Source organism: Schistocerca piceifrons, chromosome 4 (genome assembly GCF_021461385.2).
Source record: "Schistocerca piceifrons isolate TAMUIC-IGC-003096 chromosome 4, iqSchPice1.1, whole genome shotgun sequence".
Classification (NCBI taxonomy): domain Eukaryota; kingdom Metazoa; phylum Arthropoda; class Insecta; order Orthoptera; family Acrididae; genus Schistocerca; species Schistocerca piceifrons.
The window spans coordinates 819,118,733-819,137,289 of record NC_060141.1 but is presented as its reverse complement, the minus strand read 5'-3'; the positions used below and the strand labels follow the sequence as shown (position 1 = coordinate 819,137,289).

The 18,557-nt window shown below is 39.5% G+C and overlaps 1 protein-coding gene across 1 annotated transcript in view; it reads right to left on the bottom strand.

The window, feature by feature from the left end:
* LOC124796223 (radial spoke head protein 4 homolog A) overlaps positions 1-18,557 on the bottom strand; it is a 335,434-nt gene that overhangs the window by 136,791 nt on the left and 180,086 nt on the right. Inside the window, exon 7 of the mRNA XM_047260315.1 lies at positions 14,650-14,797. Within this exon, the coding sequence (XP_047116271.1) occupies positions 14,650-14,797 (148 nt within the window). The remainder of the gene's footprint in view (positions 1-14,649; positions 14,798-18,557) is intronic.

The window sequence follows — 18,557 nt, the reverse complement described above, 5'->3', positions numbered from 1 at the left end:
AGTTAATGGGTGGAGTGACGATCCTCAGATCTGAGTTGTTTTTGGTGTTTCTTCCATAATAGTTTTGCTGCACCATATTCCTATTAAACTATTCTGTTATATATCCCCCAGATACGTTAATGTTCTGAGTTAATGGGCGGAGTGACAACCGTCAGATACCGAGTTATTTTTGTGTTTCTTCCATAATAGTTTTGCTGCACCAAATTCCTATCAAACTATACTGTTATATATCCCCCAGGAATGTTAACATTCTGAGTTAATGGGCAGAGTGGCGACTGTCGAATCCCGAGTTGTTTTCAGTGTTTCTTCTACACTCAGAGATACCATGGAAAAAAAATCATACTAAATAGCATTTGTGATTATGTCATCCCCAATGGTTCCTGGTGGGGGATTTCCTTGTTCCATTCAGTCAGACTACTAACAACCTCTAGCTCCTTATATAATCTCTCGGGGGACTAAAGAAGCTTCTGCATATGTGCTTCTGGTAGTACTCTTATGTACCCTACAAGAGCACGCATTAGGTAGGGATTTGCACAGTGCATTCACACCTACCTATCCCCAGTCGAGACTTGTCCCGACTTTGCTCGGCAGCAACATGAGGTGGAAATTTGCACACATGTTGTCTCCAATCCCTGTCATTTGGCACAGCTCTGGGACAAGATATATTAAGTCTGCCTGGTCAGCTCTTCTCTCCCTCAGTTTCGATCGGCGCAGTCTCCATGTATAATTAGGTCATATTTTTGCTCAAAATGGCCTTGGTATGTAATCTCTTCACCAGTTTCTTTGCAAACTTTTGTGCTGAGGTCATGGTAAAATCAACGTCATCAATTTTGTATGTTCTATTGATATAAGGCGTTATTACGTTGACTCCAACACTGGTTTTGTTGAAAGCTGTCTGGTAATTCCTTTATTTGTCACATATTTCTGGGTAAATATGGAGAACCATGTCCTGGCACATAACTTTCGAAATAATTTATGAATTCATGAGAATACCATTTTCATACTGGATGTAACATAACAGGGGCAAAGTTCCAATTTATACTTCCTGATGCATATTTTTCTTAGTGTACTGAAGGAAATATTAAGTTAGCAGAAGATATAATATTGGGTGACTAATTAAACAACTGTGATAATATAGTATATAGATTTTCTACTTCGTACAGAATATTTTATACCTTTTATGAGATGTGATGTAGATGGGAAGGTTTGTAACAGTTTTGAAAAGGGTGGGTATTTTGGATAAAAGCATGATTTATGAGAACACATAAATTATGATTAACACAAAACATCCATCACATCTTTCAAACAACCGTCACAAACATGTGTGCTGGACTCTTCATCACTTGCCATTTCCATAGGGTTGCTAAGATTTCCTTAGGGGACCCCAAGGATGAAGGTGGGAATGTCCGTTCTGTAGAAGACAATTTAACACCAAACCTCCTCCGGTGTCTGACTCAAGTACCTGCAAGGTAGGGATCCTGGGGAAGGGGGGTGGGAAGGGTTTCCTGTCTTTGGGGCTATCTTCTGCCTGTTCTCCAATCTTAGCAACAATTTCTATTTATTTACTTTCTTACTTCTCATTTGAGGACCTATCTATTTTTCCCTCTTTCCATATTCATCTACTTATATTGTAGAATTCCTTCCTGGTTTCTGTGGTTTCCAATAACCTACATCTTATCTTTCAATAAGAAGCTGAAGAATCAGACTGCATGAACACACATCCACATACACACAAAAATTACACTGAATTACAGACTAGAAACCTGTCACAATGTGAGAACCACCAGGTATTGTAGGGGAAAGAATATGTGTATGTAGGGAAACATACACATATAGGTATATAAACACTATGACAGTTCTACATGACCTATTTATATAAAAACTATCACACACGTATATTTCTACATCGAGTGTACATAAGAAGGAGGCATGAGTAATGAAAGAGAACACAAGCAAGATTGGAGTTAATCAAGATGCTTATCTAAGAAAAGTCAGTGTAGCAAATATTCTGATAAATTGATGAATAATAGGATAGTGAGACTTGAATTATAGGTAGACATAGTATATACTAAGAGTATAGGAGTTGAGAGGTAGAGGTGGACTCCAGACATTAAATGATGTATTATAAAAGTGAATGTGAAGTGCAAAATTGATTTGTAGCTTTACCAAAAATTCTTATTGCAGCACACGTAGGAACGTATACTGGTGTAATGAACCATGAGACCTACTCAGAATGCATAAGAGGGGGGGGGGGGGGGGGGTGTACCCAGTACCCAGCATTTATACTACGGATATAAGACAGGCATACCTACAGGGAGGTAGGACAACCTGTGGCCTAAAAAACAGGAATGTTTTATAAAGGGGCGTATCTACCAGAATGGGAAGAGGATGTGCACTTATATGTTCAACCCACAGGCAAGGTGTAGGTACTGATCCTAGCAGAAGGGGACAGTATTATTACAGAAGTCACACACTTTATAGGAATTATTCTGAAAAATGTGAATTCTATGCACAACGAGCATTATTACGTTTTATGTATGTTTACGAGAGTCAAAAGGAACACTTTCATGTTGCCCAGAGTTCCTCCAAACTACAACAGATAATGATTGAGTATATACATAGGAAAGGTAGTACAAAAGGTGAGAACAGAAAGTAGATTACTCATGTGTCATGAACACCTGGAGTTTATGATTGGAAAGATAGCAGAAAAAAAGAGAAAAAAAATATACTCTTCGCAATTCCTAGATATTAAAAATGCTGAATAAAACCTGGAGCAAAATGCTCATGTCTTATTATTAAAGTAAAATGAGAAAATAATAGCTAAGTAGTAAGCAAAAGGTTATACTGTTAAAATGTGAATTGTTATTATGTGTGATATTATTGTACATAATGATTATGTATAAAATATAACATGTTCGATCTGAGGGGGGAGATATGTAGTGATTCGAGAATTTCTGCATATATTCTAGAACCACTCAGCCTTCTACCAGCTTGAACACACAGTGTTTTACATATAAGTGTGAGAGAGCATATCTACTGCACATCACCTGTCTGTATGTGCAGGTCTGAAGGTTGTCGTGAGAAGACTATAGGCACGGCAGTCGAATGGCACCGACAAGTACTTGTCAGTCGGTTCGTGGAAGTCGTAATGAAAGCACATGGCAGAACCAAGGAACTTCTGTGTTATTTTGTGCTGTTTTGTAACTATGACTATTGTTAATTATGAAAGAACAATTGAGTGGAAAAAGATTTTTAGTAACTTTTAACACAGACTTGCTAGAGGCAAGACATGTTCATGATTTCTGTGGTAATTAAACCAATTATATTGTAAATGTATCTTACGTGTGTCTAATGTGAGATGATACGGGTGACTTACAAGAAGTCGAATATTTATGTGAGAAATGATAATTTTGTTCTTTATGGAAGCTGAAAAATACCGATGGTGAACTAAAAGTATTCTTTGAGTACCTACTTATTTCATGAGTAGAGAGAGAGAGAGTGAGTCTTAAATGTTCCTTTAACTAGCATTATTCTTTGAAGAAGAAGTTTTTAGAGACTGATGTATCTGGCTATCCAGAGAAGAAGATCGGCTGTGCATACCAAGTCAGTCTATGCGTGTAAAAGAAGTGAGAAGGTTGTAATCCAAGTTCACATATTCTTGTCATCAAAAACGTTAGAACACAACTTGACAACTTAAGTAAGGTAGCCAAAAAGGTGGGACTGAGGATTGCCTATAACAAGACAAAGACATTAAACACCACTACAGACTGGGAAACACCAGAAGCCATTGTGCAAATGGTGGACAAATTTAAACACCTGGGAGAATTTATAACAGGAAGGAATAGGAGCAAGGAGGGAATAACAGAGAGGATAAACAAGATGACATCAGCCTTCAGTGTGACGAGAGAGATATACAATAAAAAGAATATATTCACAGAGACAAAGATAAGTCACTACAAGGTAATGGTGATGAATGCAGTATTATATGCTGCTGAGATGATGGCACAAGTAAGAACAGGGGCAGAACTACTAGAGAAAAATGAGAGAAAAATACTAGGTCCCAAAGGAGGCAGCGAGAGATGGATGCAAAGACCTAGGGAAGAACTGTAATGGAACATGAGAACAATATCCAGGGAAATCAGACCGAAATGGGCAAGGTTTGCTGGACATGTTATTAGGATGAGTATGGACAGAATGATGAAGAGAGTGTGGGAAACAACAGGGAGGACAAGGAGAAAGACAGGAACCCAGTGGTTTGTTGAACTTCAGAAGGACTGGTTGGAATTGGGAATCAAGGTCAAAGGAAAGGAAAATTGGAGGAACAAATATACACCGACCAATAAGCTGGAGATCAACGACAGAGAAGAATACAGGAAAAGATTAAAGTGTCACCAGTGGAGTCGATGGAAGAAAAGGACACTGAAGATCTCGGAAGAAGTGCGGGAGAGAAGAAGAGAAAGACTGAAGAGGTTCTGGGAGAAGAAGATGAAAATGCAGTCCACGAAGGAGCAGCTCGCACTCCTACAGATGCCGTAATGCAAGAAGAAGAAGAAGAAGAAGAAGAAGAAGAAGCAGCAGAAATCAGGCATCGTCAAAATATACTCATAAACTTTCCAGAGCCTTTATTGACAGACAATATCCTATCCAGCTCCTACATTAGCAGACCTCCTCCTCTGACACTAGTAAACCTGTTAACCAGCACTTCTCTAATCACTAAGTATCACTCTGGCCTTGTAAAGCTCAACTACATCCTTCACTAGGGTTTTCACAACCTCTTATGCCCTGAGATGATGAATATCCTACCCAAAATCCTATCCAAATCAGCTAAAGTAGCGTTCTGGTGCCCATCCAACCTTCAGAATATCTGTTCCCTACCCTAAACCACATGGGCCATTCCCTTGTGCCAACACAACCACAAGACCTGTCCCATACATCCATCCACCATCTCTTACCACAGTGCAGTCACAACACCTCCTTCACAACAAAATGCAGAGCAACGTGTGAAAGTAGTAATGTTATACACTAAGGTGACAAGTCACGGGACAGTAATACGCACGCGGTTATGACAGCATGACACGAATTAACAAACTTTGAATGTGAAATGCTAGTTGGAGATAGACACATGGGACACTCTATTTCAGAAATCATTAGGGGCAATATTCCGAGATCCACATTGTCAGGAGCATCCTGAGAATACCAAATTTCAGGCTTTAACTCTCACCATGGACAATTCTGAGGCTGACAGCTTTCCCTTAACAACTGAGAACAGCGGTGTTTGTGTAGAGTTGTTAGTGCTAACAGACAAGCAACACTGGTTGAAATAACTGCAGAACTCAAAGTGGGTTGTGCAACGAATGTGTCCATTAGGATGACTGGAAAACTGTGGTCTGGTCAGATGAGTCCCAATTTCAGTTGGTAAGAGCTGACAGTAGGGTTTGAGTGTGCTGGAGAACCCATGAAGCCATGGATCCAAGTTGTTAACAAGGCACTGTGCAGGCTGGTGGTGGCACATAATGGTGTGAGCTGTGTACATGAAACGCACTGGGTCCTCTGGTCCACGACTTCATTTTTTTTTATGACACTGTGCCATGTCATTTGGCCACTATTGTTCATGACTGCTTTGAAGAACATTCCGGACAATTTGAGTGAATGATCTGGCCACCCACATCACCCAGCATGAATCCCATCGAACATTTATGGAACATAATCAAAAGGTCAGTTTGTGCACAAAATCCTGCATGAGAAACATTTCGCGATTATGGATAGCTGTAGAGAGAGCTTGGCTCATTATTTCTGCAGGAGACTTCCAACAACCTGTTGAGTCCATTCCACATTGAGGTGCTGCACTGTGTCGGGCAAAAGGAGGTCCAACATGGTATTAGGAGGTATGCCATGAATTTTGCCACCTCTGTGTATATCAGCTATGCTGGTGGGAATTGGCTCTGCACTCTCACAATCCCTTTAGCATAAAACTCTGCTAACCTGTTTCTTATTGCTTCTCCTCATCTTTTCCATTCTCTCTTCTGTCCTCACCAGTCCTTTCCCATCTAGATCATGTACTGCCTTCTCCCATCAGCCCCCCCCCCCCCTCATCATTCCCCTCATGTGCATATTCTCTCTCTCTCTCTCTCTCTCTCTCTCTCTCGGTCCCTCCCACCCTTCCTGTACACCCATTTTCCACCCCTCTCCCTTTCTTGCTCCCCTCTCTGTCTTCCTCTTCATCTCCATCTTACTCTTGTTCCAAACCTCCCTTTCCATACCATCTCACTCTCTACATATCTGTTATGTGCTCTACTCTCCAAACTCCTTTCATCTTGCAGTGCAGCCACTGATTCATTTGCCAAAAGACCAGCCTTTCATTATCCCACTACCCCCTCATTTCCTCATGCATCCTTCCCTACCCCCTCACAACTTCCATCAGCCTAGGGAGCTGCTCTCAATTATCCATAATCAGTAATCAGGCTCACTGAGAGTTGGATTTCTGTGTCATCACGTGCTCCAACGACCTTGATATCGATGGGACGTAAAACACAGCTATTGTGTGTGTGAATTTTTGTACTTTAGCTAGAGACAATCAAATAGGGGTAATGCAGGAGTAGGTTTAATACTGAATACGAAAATAGGAATGTAGGTAAGCTACTACAAACAGCAAAGTGAACGCATTATTGTGGCCAAGATAGATACGAAGCCCACGCCTACCACAGCAGTACAAGTTTATATCCCAACTAGCTCCGCAGATGACGAAGAAATTGAAGAAATGTATGATGAAATAAAAGAAATTATTCAGATAGTGAAGGAAGACGAAAATTTAATAGTCATGGGTGACTGGAATTCGTCAGTAGGAAAAGGGAGAGAAGGAAACGTACTAGGTGAATATGGATTGGGGGTACGAAACAAAAGAGGAAGCCGCCTGGTAGAATTTTGCACAGAGCACAACTTAATCATAGCTAACACTTGGTTCAAGAATCATAAAAGAAGGTTGTATACATGGAAGAATCTTGGAGATACTGACAAGTTTCAGACAGATTATATAATGGTAAGACAGAGATTTAGGAACCAGGTTTTAAATTGTAAGACATTTCCAGGGGCAGATGTGGACTCTGACCACAATCTACTGGTTATGAACTGTAGACTAAAACTGAAGAAACTGCAAAATGGTGGGAATTTAAGGAGATGGGACCTGGATAAACTGAAAGAACCAGAGGTTGTAGAGAGTTTCAGGGAGAGCATAAGGGATCAATTGACAAGAATGGGGGAAAGAAATACAGTAGAAGAAGAGTTGGTAGCTTTGAGGGATGAAGTAGTGAAGGCAGCAGAGGATCAAGTAGGTAAAAAGACGAGGGCTAGTAGAAATCCTTGGGTAATAGGAGAAATACTGAATTTAATTGATGAAAGGAGAAAATATAAAAATGCAGTAAATAAAGTAGGCAAAAAGGAATACAAACGTCTCAAAAATGAGATTGACAGGAAGTACAAAATGACTAAGCAGGGATGGCTAGAGGACAAATGTAAGGATGTAGAGGCTTATCTCACTAGGGGTAAGATAGATACTGCCTACGGGAAAATTAAACAGACCTTTGGAGAAAAGAGAACCACTTGTATGAATATCAAGAGCTCAGATGGAAACCCAGTTCTAAGCAAAGAAGGGAAAGCAGAAAGGTGGAAGGAGTGTATAGAGGGTCTATACAAGGGCGATGTACTTGAGGACAATATTTTGGAAATGGAAGAGGATGTAGATGAAGATGAAATGGGAGATACAATACTGCGTGAAGAGTTTGACAGAGCACTGAAAGACCTGAGTCGAAACAAGGCCTCGGGAGTAGACAACATTTCATTAGAACTACTGACGGCCTTGGGAGAGCCAGTCCTGACAAAACTCTACCATCTGGTGAGCAAGATGTATGAGACAGGTGAAATACCCTCAGACATCAAGAAGAATATAATAATTCCGATCCCAAAGAAAGCAGGTGTTGACAGATGTGAAAATTACCGAACTATCAGTTTAATAAGTCATAGCTGCAAAATACTAACGTGAATTCTTTACAGACAAATGGAAAAACTGGTAGAAGCCGACCACGGGGAAGATCAGTTTGGATTCCGTAGAAATATCGGAACACGTGAGGCAATAATGACCCTGCGACTTATCTTAGAAGCTAGATTAAGGAAAGGCTAATGTACATTTCTAGCATTTGTAGACTTAGAGAAAGCTTTTGACAATGTTGACTGGAATACTCTCTTTCAAATTCTGAAGGTGGCAGGGGTAAAATACAGGGAGCGAAAAGCTATTTACAATTTGTACAGAAACCAGATGGCAGTTATAAGAGTTGAGGGACATGAAAGGGAAGCAGTGGTTGGGAAGGGAGTGAGACAGGGTTGTAGCCGCTCCCCAATGTTATTCAATCTCTATATTGAGCAAGCAGTGAAGGAATCAAAAGAAAAATTCGGAGTAGGTATTAAAATCCACGGAGGAGAAATAAAAACTTTGAGGTTCGACGGTGACATTGTAATTCTTTCAGAGACAGCAAAGAACTTGGAAGAGCAGTTGAACGGAATTGATAGTGTCTTGAAAGGAGGATATAAGATGAACATCAATAAAAGCAAAACGAGGATAATGGAATGTAGTCATATTAAGTCAGGTGATGCTGGGGGAATTAGATTAGGAAATGAGACATTTAAAGCAGTAAAGGAGTTTTGCTATTTGGGGAGCAAAATAACTGATGATGGTCGAAGTAGAGAGGATATAAAATGTAGACTGGCAATGGCAAGGAAAGTGTTTCTGAAGAAGAGAAATTTGTTAACATCGAGTATAGATTTAAGCGTCACGAAGTTGTTTCTGAAAGTATTTGTATGGAGTGTAGTCATGTATGGAAGTGAAACATGGACGATAAATATTTTGGACAAGAAGAGAATAGAAGCTTTCGAAATGTGGTGCTACAGAAGAATGCTGAAGATTAGATGGGTAGATCACATAACTAATGAGAAAGTATTGAATAGGATTGGGGAGAAGAGAAGTTTGTGGTATAACTTGACTAGAAGAAGGGATAGATTGGTAGGACATGTTCTGAGGCATCAAGAGATCACCAGTTTAGTATTGGAGGGCAGCGTGGAGGGTAAAAATCGTAGAGGGAGACCAAGAGATGAATACAGTAAGCGGATTCAGAAGGATGTAGGTTGCAGTAGGTACTGGGAGATGAAGAAGCTTGCACAGGATAGAGTAGCTTGGAGAGCTGCATCAAACCAGTCTCTGGACTGAAGACCACAACAACAACAACAACAGCTAGAGACAATGCAAGAGCTTGAAAGCCAGTGTGAATTCTGTTTTCTGTTACATGTCTCTGGGTGCTATGCATAAGTAAGTTATGGTGAGTGGTTACCTCTCCCTTATTTTACATATTTTTCAATCCCGGAATTTTCATTATAGTTATCAGGTTGTCTAGAAGTAATTTCTATAATTATCAGTTTTAGTAGGTTAGCACTGGTCATAATTTGTTGTTAGTACACTTTACAAAAGTATCCAGCAATGGATGTGACTTGTTGCACATCCTTGAAGGCACTCCCTAATACATTGACTGTCAAAGGGGCCAGCAGTGATGCAGCAGAGCTGCCAGCTCTGGCTGGCAGTGACCACACAACAATCAAAGTGTTAATGATGTGATTTACAGAACATAATAAGTGAATGAATGAGGTAGATGCAGTATTTCTCAATTTCTGAAAAGCATTTGAGTCTGAAGCACTTCAGTGGTTGTTAAAAAAAGTACAATTACATGGGGCAACAGTGAAAATAAGTGACTGAATTTAAGATTTGTTGGTAAGGAGCATGCAGTTACTTACCTTGGGTGGAGGGTTATCGACAGGAGCAGATGTTACTTCACATGTGTCACTGAAGATATATTCAGTTACATCTTATATGATAAAGGACGGCTCTCATGAAATGTAAATATTTAAGGAGTATGGGTAACAACTCGTTGAACTGCAGAGTCATTGAAATATGCACAAAAAGGAGTGGAAACTTTAATAAGATGTAAGAGTGGTGAAAAATTTGGCAACTTGCTTTAAATTTACAGAAATGTTAAATCATGCATTTCACAAAATGACAGAAACTATAATAACAGTGATTCACAATTATAATCTGCCAACTCATACAAATACTTGGGTGTAATAAGTTGTAGTGATATGAAATGGAATGATCACATACGTGCAATTGTAAGTAATGTAATGTCAGTCTTCTCTCAACTGACAGGATATGGGAAAATGCTACCATTCTACAATGGAGACTGCTTACAAAACACTCATGTGACCCATCCTAGAATATTGCTCAAGTGCGTGAGGGTCTTACCAAACAGGACTAACAGATGATTTTGAACATATACAAAGAAGGACAGCACGAATGGCCACAGTTTGTTTGACTAAAGAATCATGAGACACACTTCAGCCATCTATGTAGTGCCACTGTAGGGGCTGTGAAGATGTTAAACTAATTACAGCACACACAGAGGCAATCAAACTGTCGTTCTTCCCCTCACTTCACACTCCATGTGCGCACGAAGTGAGAAGACACTGTAACACATTGTAGCATTTCACAGTTGTTTGCTTTTCAATTGCTGACAAGGAGCACAAGGTTGTTTTCTATGGCTGAGAGGCTGTGTGCGGTATGTGGGACATTTGTGTTAAGTGGATCTCATCGATGGTACAAGAAGCATTCCAAATGATAGAGGGTGCCATGGATTTCAGATATTCCAGGAAGTCATTGGCATCATTTATGCAAGAGTCTATGTGATAGGTTGGATGTGCTGATCAACCAGGGCTGAGAAGCGTTTGATGTCGGCTTTAAAGCCAGCAACTGTAGGACAGCCAGGGTGGTTGTATTTGTGTATTTTGTGAAGTAGGTAAAAATAGAGAGGTGCTTGGACGAAGAGGTGTAAGGAGTCAGATGGCAGCAGTTGTGAGTCTCTGTGGGGGGCCTACAGAATTCAAGATTTTCTGCAGCTCAGTTGGGGTGGAAACAGAGGTGGTCATCAGGAACATCTTTTTATGTTGAGGTGCCCTTCTGCCATGTACTCCTCACAATCAAGTTCTACAGCAATTGATCCCTTGTCTGCAGAGAGGATGACAAGAGAGCAGTCTGCAAAAAGGTCATGGGCAGCTTGAGTGAGGTTTGGGGTTTCGGTGATATTTTTCATGAAGGATTGAGAAATAATGCTGAACAGGAAGAATGCATGGAGGCGATGGTTTTGGGGAATAGGAGGAGGAACCATTTGGTTTTTGGGCTGGAACCATTCCCAACAGGTTCGCTCTGTAGGCTATGTGTTGGGGTTGGGTTATGAAATGGTATATGAAGTTGAGATTATTTGTGAATTAGTGGAGATCTTTTGACTAGGCAGTGTGGTTGAATTTTGGTGTAGGGCTGAAAGTTTAGCCTTTGAAAAGAACAGATGCCACATGATCAGAGAGGGTCCAGATGAGAGGCTAATGAGTGAGTAGGGACCACGTTTGTGAGGTGTTACAGTTTGATTATGGTTGTAGCTGGACTTGGTTGGGTGATGTGCTACGATTGGGAGGTTAAGTAATGTGGCTAGGCTGGATCTGTTCGCTATGGGAGGGGTTGTTGGTGGCAGTGTCGAGGACTTTAGTCGTGGAAGAGGCAGGTAGGACACAACTTGTGAAGTATTTGACTAACAGGCTGGAGAGCTTGTTTAAGTGGTAGGTGGTGCTTTGTTCAAGTTTATGTTTGGCTTCAAGGAGAATCACACCAAGTGTTTTAGCACATCCAGTGGGTAAAAGGTGGAGGATTTTAAAGCAGTTATTGGGAGTTGTGGTTGGTGTAGACAATGTATTGGTCAAGGAAAAGGTGGATATGATCTAGAGATGGACCACTCTGAACTTAACCCTTTTGGTCATGGCATCCTTATAAAAGGACATACTAAATAAATGCTTAGTATACTAAAATTCGTTAAATTTTACCATTTATAATTGTTGTCTTCATGTTGTCACAAGCAGAGAGTTTATTTGAAAACAGTGTCGATATCTCCTGTCAATCTGTGGTACCAAAAACAGTCACACGGACACTTTCCAGTAATCTTTGTACCTCCCATCAGCTAGTGAATATCTTCTGAGTCTAGGTAAAAGTAAATTATTTGTGCATAGAAACATGCATTCTTGAAGGTGAATACTGAAGGTGTCTTTCAGAACAAAAGGCAAGTGACATGCTTATAACTTTATACATGTCTCCAAGACATTGTGATTGAATGGTTGTAATAGCATAGAAATTTAGCACATTATTTCGCTGTCTTTTTAGTCATCTTATGGTGATTTCACAATGCCTCGTGTCCACGATAGACGAAGGCCACTTATGGAAGAAGTTATAGAGCTCCTTCATTCATCTGAAATTGACAATCCATCCAATGATCCAGACATTTTATATCACACGGTATGTTGTAAGCTTAGTAGCCTAGACGTAAAACCCACTAACTGCATGATAAGTGACACTGAGATAATCACAAAACACTCATCCCATCCAAACGACAATGCACTGGCAGCAAGAATGTTATTGCTGTGTAAGACTTTGTTACAGTACAGCCAACCTAAAGCTGAATAAGAAAAATATCCATTGTAATCATAACAGACTGAAACGTAGGTTTGAATGTCCAGATTGGTAAGTCTGATGTCTGTTCACATGCTTTGTATCCGGACATGGCAGGGCAACAGCCACGCCTATTGGGCATTTAGTAGGCTTTGCACCCGAAGACAACATGCAGTTAGCTGCTTTTGAAACTGAAAACGATTTTTGACAGCCTTTTTCAACAGTTTATAGCCGGTTTTGGAACCTGAAAGTGGACGCATGTTTACTCACGCAACTAATATTTGATACATAAATGCATGGATTGAGTACAAGAAAAATGATTCAGAATCAGGTGCTCCTAAAAATAAGACCCTTGATTTGCTTCACTTTAGGGCAAGTGTGGCCCAAGTACCGACAAAAATAGATAAGCCAGCTGCCAGGAAGAGGGAGAGTCCCACTAGTGAGAGTCTTAAGTACTTCAAAACAAGCCAATGCGGAAGTTCACCCAGAAGCTGATTTTTGTTTGGACAATGTTTGGCATCTTCCAGTGGTCAGTGAAAAAAAGAATCATTTTACAGGTGCAAGAAACTGGGTTGCAAAGGCAAAACCAAATTTTATTATGTAAAATGTTACATTCACTTATGCCTGTAAGGAAAAAAATTGTTTCTTTGACTATCATTCTTCACAAGTGTAAAACCATAGTTTATGTATATAATCATTAAGTAAGCTTTGTGAAATTTATGTATGTTGGTGAAATAAAATCAAATAAAATACTTTGACTTTTCGACTAAACACTGCACCCACTTGAACCCAATGTCATGATATGGGGCCGCACTGTATCTCCCCTTGGGGGGCACCTCAGAATATTTTATACATCTGAAAAATCATAATTTAATTTGAAGAACTGGATAGCAAAGCCATGCTTTTTTTTCCAGGAAAAAAATAATTTGTGACTGAAAGGGGTTAAGGAGGGACTCGGAGAGGGATGCAGTCAGGGATAGGGACCTTAATGTAAGGCACTTAGGAGCAGTTCCAAAACTTCCTAATTTAAGACAGATGCAGCTGTCAGCATTTTCTCTAAATCATTTGCCACTACATTTGATAATATAGGCCTAATTAGTTTAAAAGTACATTAACCAATAAAGAGTGTTGCCAGACTGAATGAATTGACTGTAGCAAAATCTGTCACACACACACACACACACACACACACACACACACACCATAACTCCATTATAGCAGACACAGGCAAGTAAACAGAACATAAATAATCATTTTGATGTTTATAGTATCTGTTTTCCAAACAACGGTTGAAAAAAATAGTTTTTGAAGTTTTTATGATTTGTCTAAGGTATTTGACATTACTGGTCTCTCAGATCTGATATAAAACTTGAAGATCATTGCTATTTAATGTACAGGAGACTGAAGAACATCATACATCAGCTATAGGAAACATTACACAATGGCAGGAAGCCTTTAAAATAATTAAATAAAAAATAGTTGAGGCTTAGAGTGTGGTCCATATCTCACTGTGTTGATTTACATCTTTATATTTAAAACAAGTATGAAAATATGTACAGCAATTCAAAACTGAGCAAATAACTAAATGTTTTTGAAGACATTTCCTGCACATTTACAATGGAAAATTCACAATGTCCAAAATCAGTTATGCAGTCGTTTCTTTAATTCTATCCACACACTACTTGTTACCACCTGGGAGTGTCATTTTGCATATAGATTTTGTAAAAAGACTCCTTGGTGGAACATAAATAATGGAAGCAGTAAAGGTAACAACTCACCAAACAGTTTAGGTGTTAAGTGATAAATAGTCACATAAACAATACTAAAAATGTTGCTAAACTTTCAGATGGTTTCCTTCTTCGGAGGTAATTAATATATTCTGTAGAAGAAGCTCTGAATATGAATATTTTGTGAAAGCTTAGTGACATTTTTAGTCTTGTTTTTGCGCCTAATAAACAGTTAGTCCTTAAACTGTGTGGTGAGCTGTTACTTTTACATCTTCCATTTACTAAAATTCTGCACAATTTTCATTCAGTTTTTGTGTGAACTAATGGTAATAATTTTCTAACCTCCTTCTTCTTCTTCAACTTCTTCTTCCTCATCCTCTCCAAAATTATAGAATCCAAGTGGAGAGATCTGAGTTCCTGCAGATATACGAGCAATCTGTGCTCGAAGATAATTAATCTCTTTTCCAGGGAATGGTGGATATGTAAACATCTGGAAAAAACAGTCACTGTGAGACATTACCATTTATTGTGCCCTAAATAAATGAATGAAAATAATATTAATAATAACAGTATAAACAAAAAGTCACAGTGAGAGCTGAGCTGAACATTGAAACAAAAATTGTGTGGACTAAAATTAAGTTCTCAGATCATATGTACTCATTATCGTTGGCAATACCTCTGCAGCTGTTATGAAGTTTATCAAGGATGGTGAAAGACAAGCTAATTAATGATATTTGTGTATCTGCATAATTTAAACTTCTCTTTAAGCAAAATTCAGTTGAGAAAACTAATAAACTATGAGATGCCTTCCAGAGGAAAAATGTACAGTACCACTGATATACACTTATAAAAGTAAAAGAATCTAGCTTTCAGAACTAATCATTTCCTGAATGTGAACAAGACAGGGAAAGGTTAAAGGGGAGGGCATTTCACTCAGACCCCAGGATGGCAAGAGACCCACCTGTAGTGAGGAGGAGGGCTACACAATGATGAGAAGGTCAGAGGTGATAAACTATTAAACAATGTGCTAGGTTCAGTCCAGAGGTGGGAGTGAGAAGTAAAGACACAGTGCGGAAGAAAGATGAATAGTGCAACTAATAATTACCAAAAAAAAGTACGAACAATCTAATTAAGAATTATCATGAAAAAGTTTACACACACACACACACACACACACACACACACACACACACACACAGGTGGTGGGTGGTGCTTAGTGTTTAACGTCCCGTCGACAACGAGGTCATTAGAGACAGAGCGCAAGCTCCGGTTAGGGAAGGATTGGGGAGGAAATCGGCCGTGCCCTTTCAAAGGAACCACTCCGGCATTTGCCTGAAACGATTTACACACACACACACACACACACACACACACAGTGAGAGAGAGAGAGAGAGAGAGAGGGGGGGGGGGGGGGAGGGATGGGGTGTTAATGGAGATTAAGAGCAGGAGGGAGTTGGGAGAGAAAGAATTCATCTCTGCAGATCAGGAAAAGTAGTAGTAATTCTGCATGGCATTGATTTTACAAGTCCTTGGTAGTTTTCTGGAGATATGTGGCACCAGATGTAATTACATGGCAAATATAGAGAAGGGGTTCACAAGACTTGTCAAGAAATTTTAAAAATTAGAAGGCTGATTTAGGTCTTTAAATGCTATATTTCTGAATGCTATATTTCTGACAGCACTCCTGGCCCACCGCCAGCCTGCTTGCTGACTGACACACCTTGTAGCACATGGGATCCTGCCAATGCTGCTATGCTTCCCTTTTTGCAGCCCCTGGCTGACAGAGATGCCGTCCTTGCTCCACAGGCATCCTACGTCCCTGATATGGTGCCACCACTACTAGCGCCCACACTGCTGGTGTGGCAAAACTGTTATACCTGCTCACAGTGACACACACAGGAGCTGCACATGCCCATCCTCTCAACATGCACAACATGCCACACAGCACCAGCTGCACAATGTACACTAGCTGTTTCATGTGTTTCCAGAAGCAGTACCACCACGACAATACGGGGGCTAGCCAAACTATCCATGTGTCCCCTCAGTGTAACCCATCCTATGTAATGTTTCCCTCATAATATTATAGAAGGAAACTGCATTCCTGCAGCAAGGCTACGGGTAAACCACCTGTCCTATCCTCATATACAAATCCTGGTGCATTCTAACTGTCTCTATATTAGAGCTATTTATTTCCACAGTATTATGATGACAAAACCTATATCATAATCAGACAAGCAACACTTTAACAAATAATAAAAATCTTTATGAAAAATTTTTACATTGTCTACCACACCTTCTATTTCTCATCATTACTTACAGTATTACTATCTTGATCGATTACCATGGTTCCTTTTTCACTCAACTTTCTCTTTTCCTCCACAACCACTTTTTATGCCTCACTCTTCCTTGCTTTATATTATTTCCTTGGTTCTGGTGCCCTTTACTGATACCACACTCTAATTAGCTTACTCCTCTTCAAAACTACTTTTTTAATCTCATAATTCCACCAGGATGCCACCCCATACCTCCTCCTACTACCAGTTTTCCACACTCCTCCTCTGCTGCTCCTGACAGTATGCCCTTAAAACTCCTCCATTCCCCTTTCACAGTGTGCTGGTTGCTCAATGGGAGTTTTTTTCTCTTTGATATTGTCTGTTCATTTCTGCTGATTTCAGCTACCATACTATTATTCACATTCCTCAGTTTTCTCCTCTTTCATTTCTCTATGTTTATTACTAAATATCTGCAGGCAGTACCTAAACCCTCTGATGATACTACCCTGCTACCTGCTAAGTTTATAATCATTTCATGATGGACTAACATATAAACAACAACTAATTTTTTTCTGCAATCACTGCTATGCATTATCAGCTTATGGCTTCCTTAAACAATGACTTTCCATTCTTCAGTCTATTCCTTTCACAAAGGTTCAATAATCTTTCACCTTCATTGCTTCTGCTTCCCCAACCATTTGCTGTAATTGCAGTTTCATATCCATGTCTCTCTATGTCAACATCTGCATTCACTTTGGCATCATATGTAATGAAAAAAATAGCACATAATGAATTTTCTTTGTCATGTAGTTCACTGGTCCTCAAAGAGCACACTTTTAACTTAGTCCATAAAAGAATAGAAACGATAACTGTATATACTCTTTGTGGCCTATCATGAAGATAAAGATGTAAAAGAGGTTAGACTCACAAAGCGATTTAATGTAACTGCATGGATAAAAAATCTACTCACCAAGTGGCGGCAAAAGAACACACACACACTAAAAGGTTTAGCTTATGCGAGCTTTCGGAGCCAGTGGCTCCTTCTTCCAGCAGAAGAGTTGAAGGGAAAGGAAGAAGGAGCCGCTAGCTCCAAGATCTTGCTTAAGTTAAATCTTTTTGTGTGTGTGTTCTTCTACTGCTGCTTTGACAGTAGATTTTTTTTATCTATCCAGTACATTATATTGTCAAAAACTGACTTTTTCTGTTTAACAAAGGAATTTATTTCACAGTAGGAGTAGAAGAAAGGATTTTGTGAGAATATGGGCTTGATACAGAAATGAGAGAGGAGAAAGTCTAATTGAGTGCTTAATAAAATTTCAGCTAGCAATAGTGAATACTCTGTTCAGGAATCACAAGAAGAGGAGGTGTACTTGGAAAAGGCTGGAAGATATGGGAAGATTTCTGTTAGATTATATTATGGTCAGGCAGAGATTTTGAAATCAGATATTGGATTGTAAATCATACCCAGGAGCAGATACAGACTCAGATCACAATTCAGTAGTGATGAAAAGTATGCTGAAGTTTAATGGACTAGTCAGGAAGAATATCTCCATAAAGGCAATCACAGAAGTCGGAAAGAAAAACTTAGGTAACTGCAAAGAAACTGTGGGTAACAGAAGAAATACTTTAGTCAATCAATGAAAGAAGGAAATAAAAAATGTTCAGAGAAATTCAGGACTACAGGAACACAAGTAACTTAGGAATAAAACAAAGTGCAGGGAAACTAAGGTGAAACAGGTGCATGAAAAATGTGAAGAAATCAAAAAAGAAATGATTGTTGGAAGGATTAACTCACCATATAGGAAAGTCAAAATAACCTTCATTGAAATTAAAAGCAAGAGTGGTAACGTTAAGAGTGCTATGAAAGTTCAACTGTGAAATGCAGAGCGAGAGGATAGGTGGAATGAGTACATTGAGGGGAAAGACATCTGATGGGATAGAAGAAGAAACAGAAACAGATACAGAAGAGACAGGGGA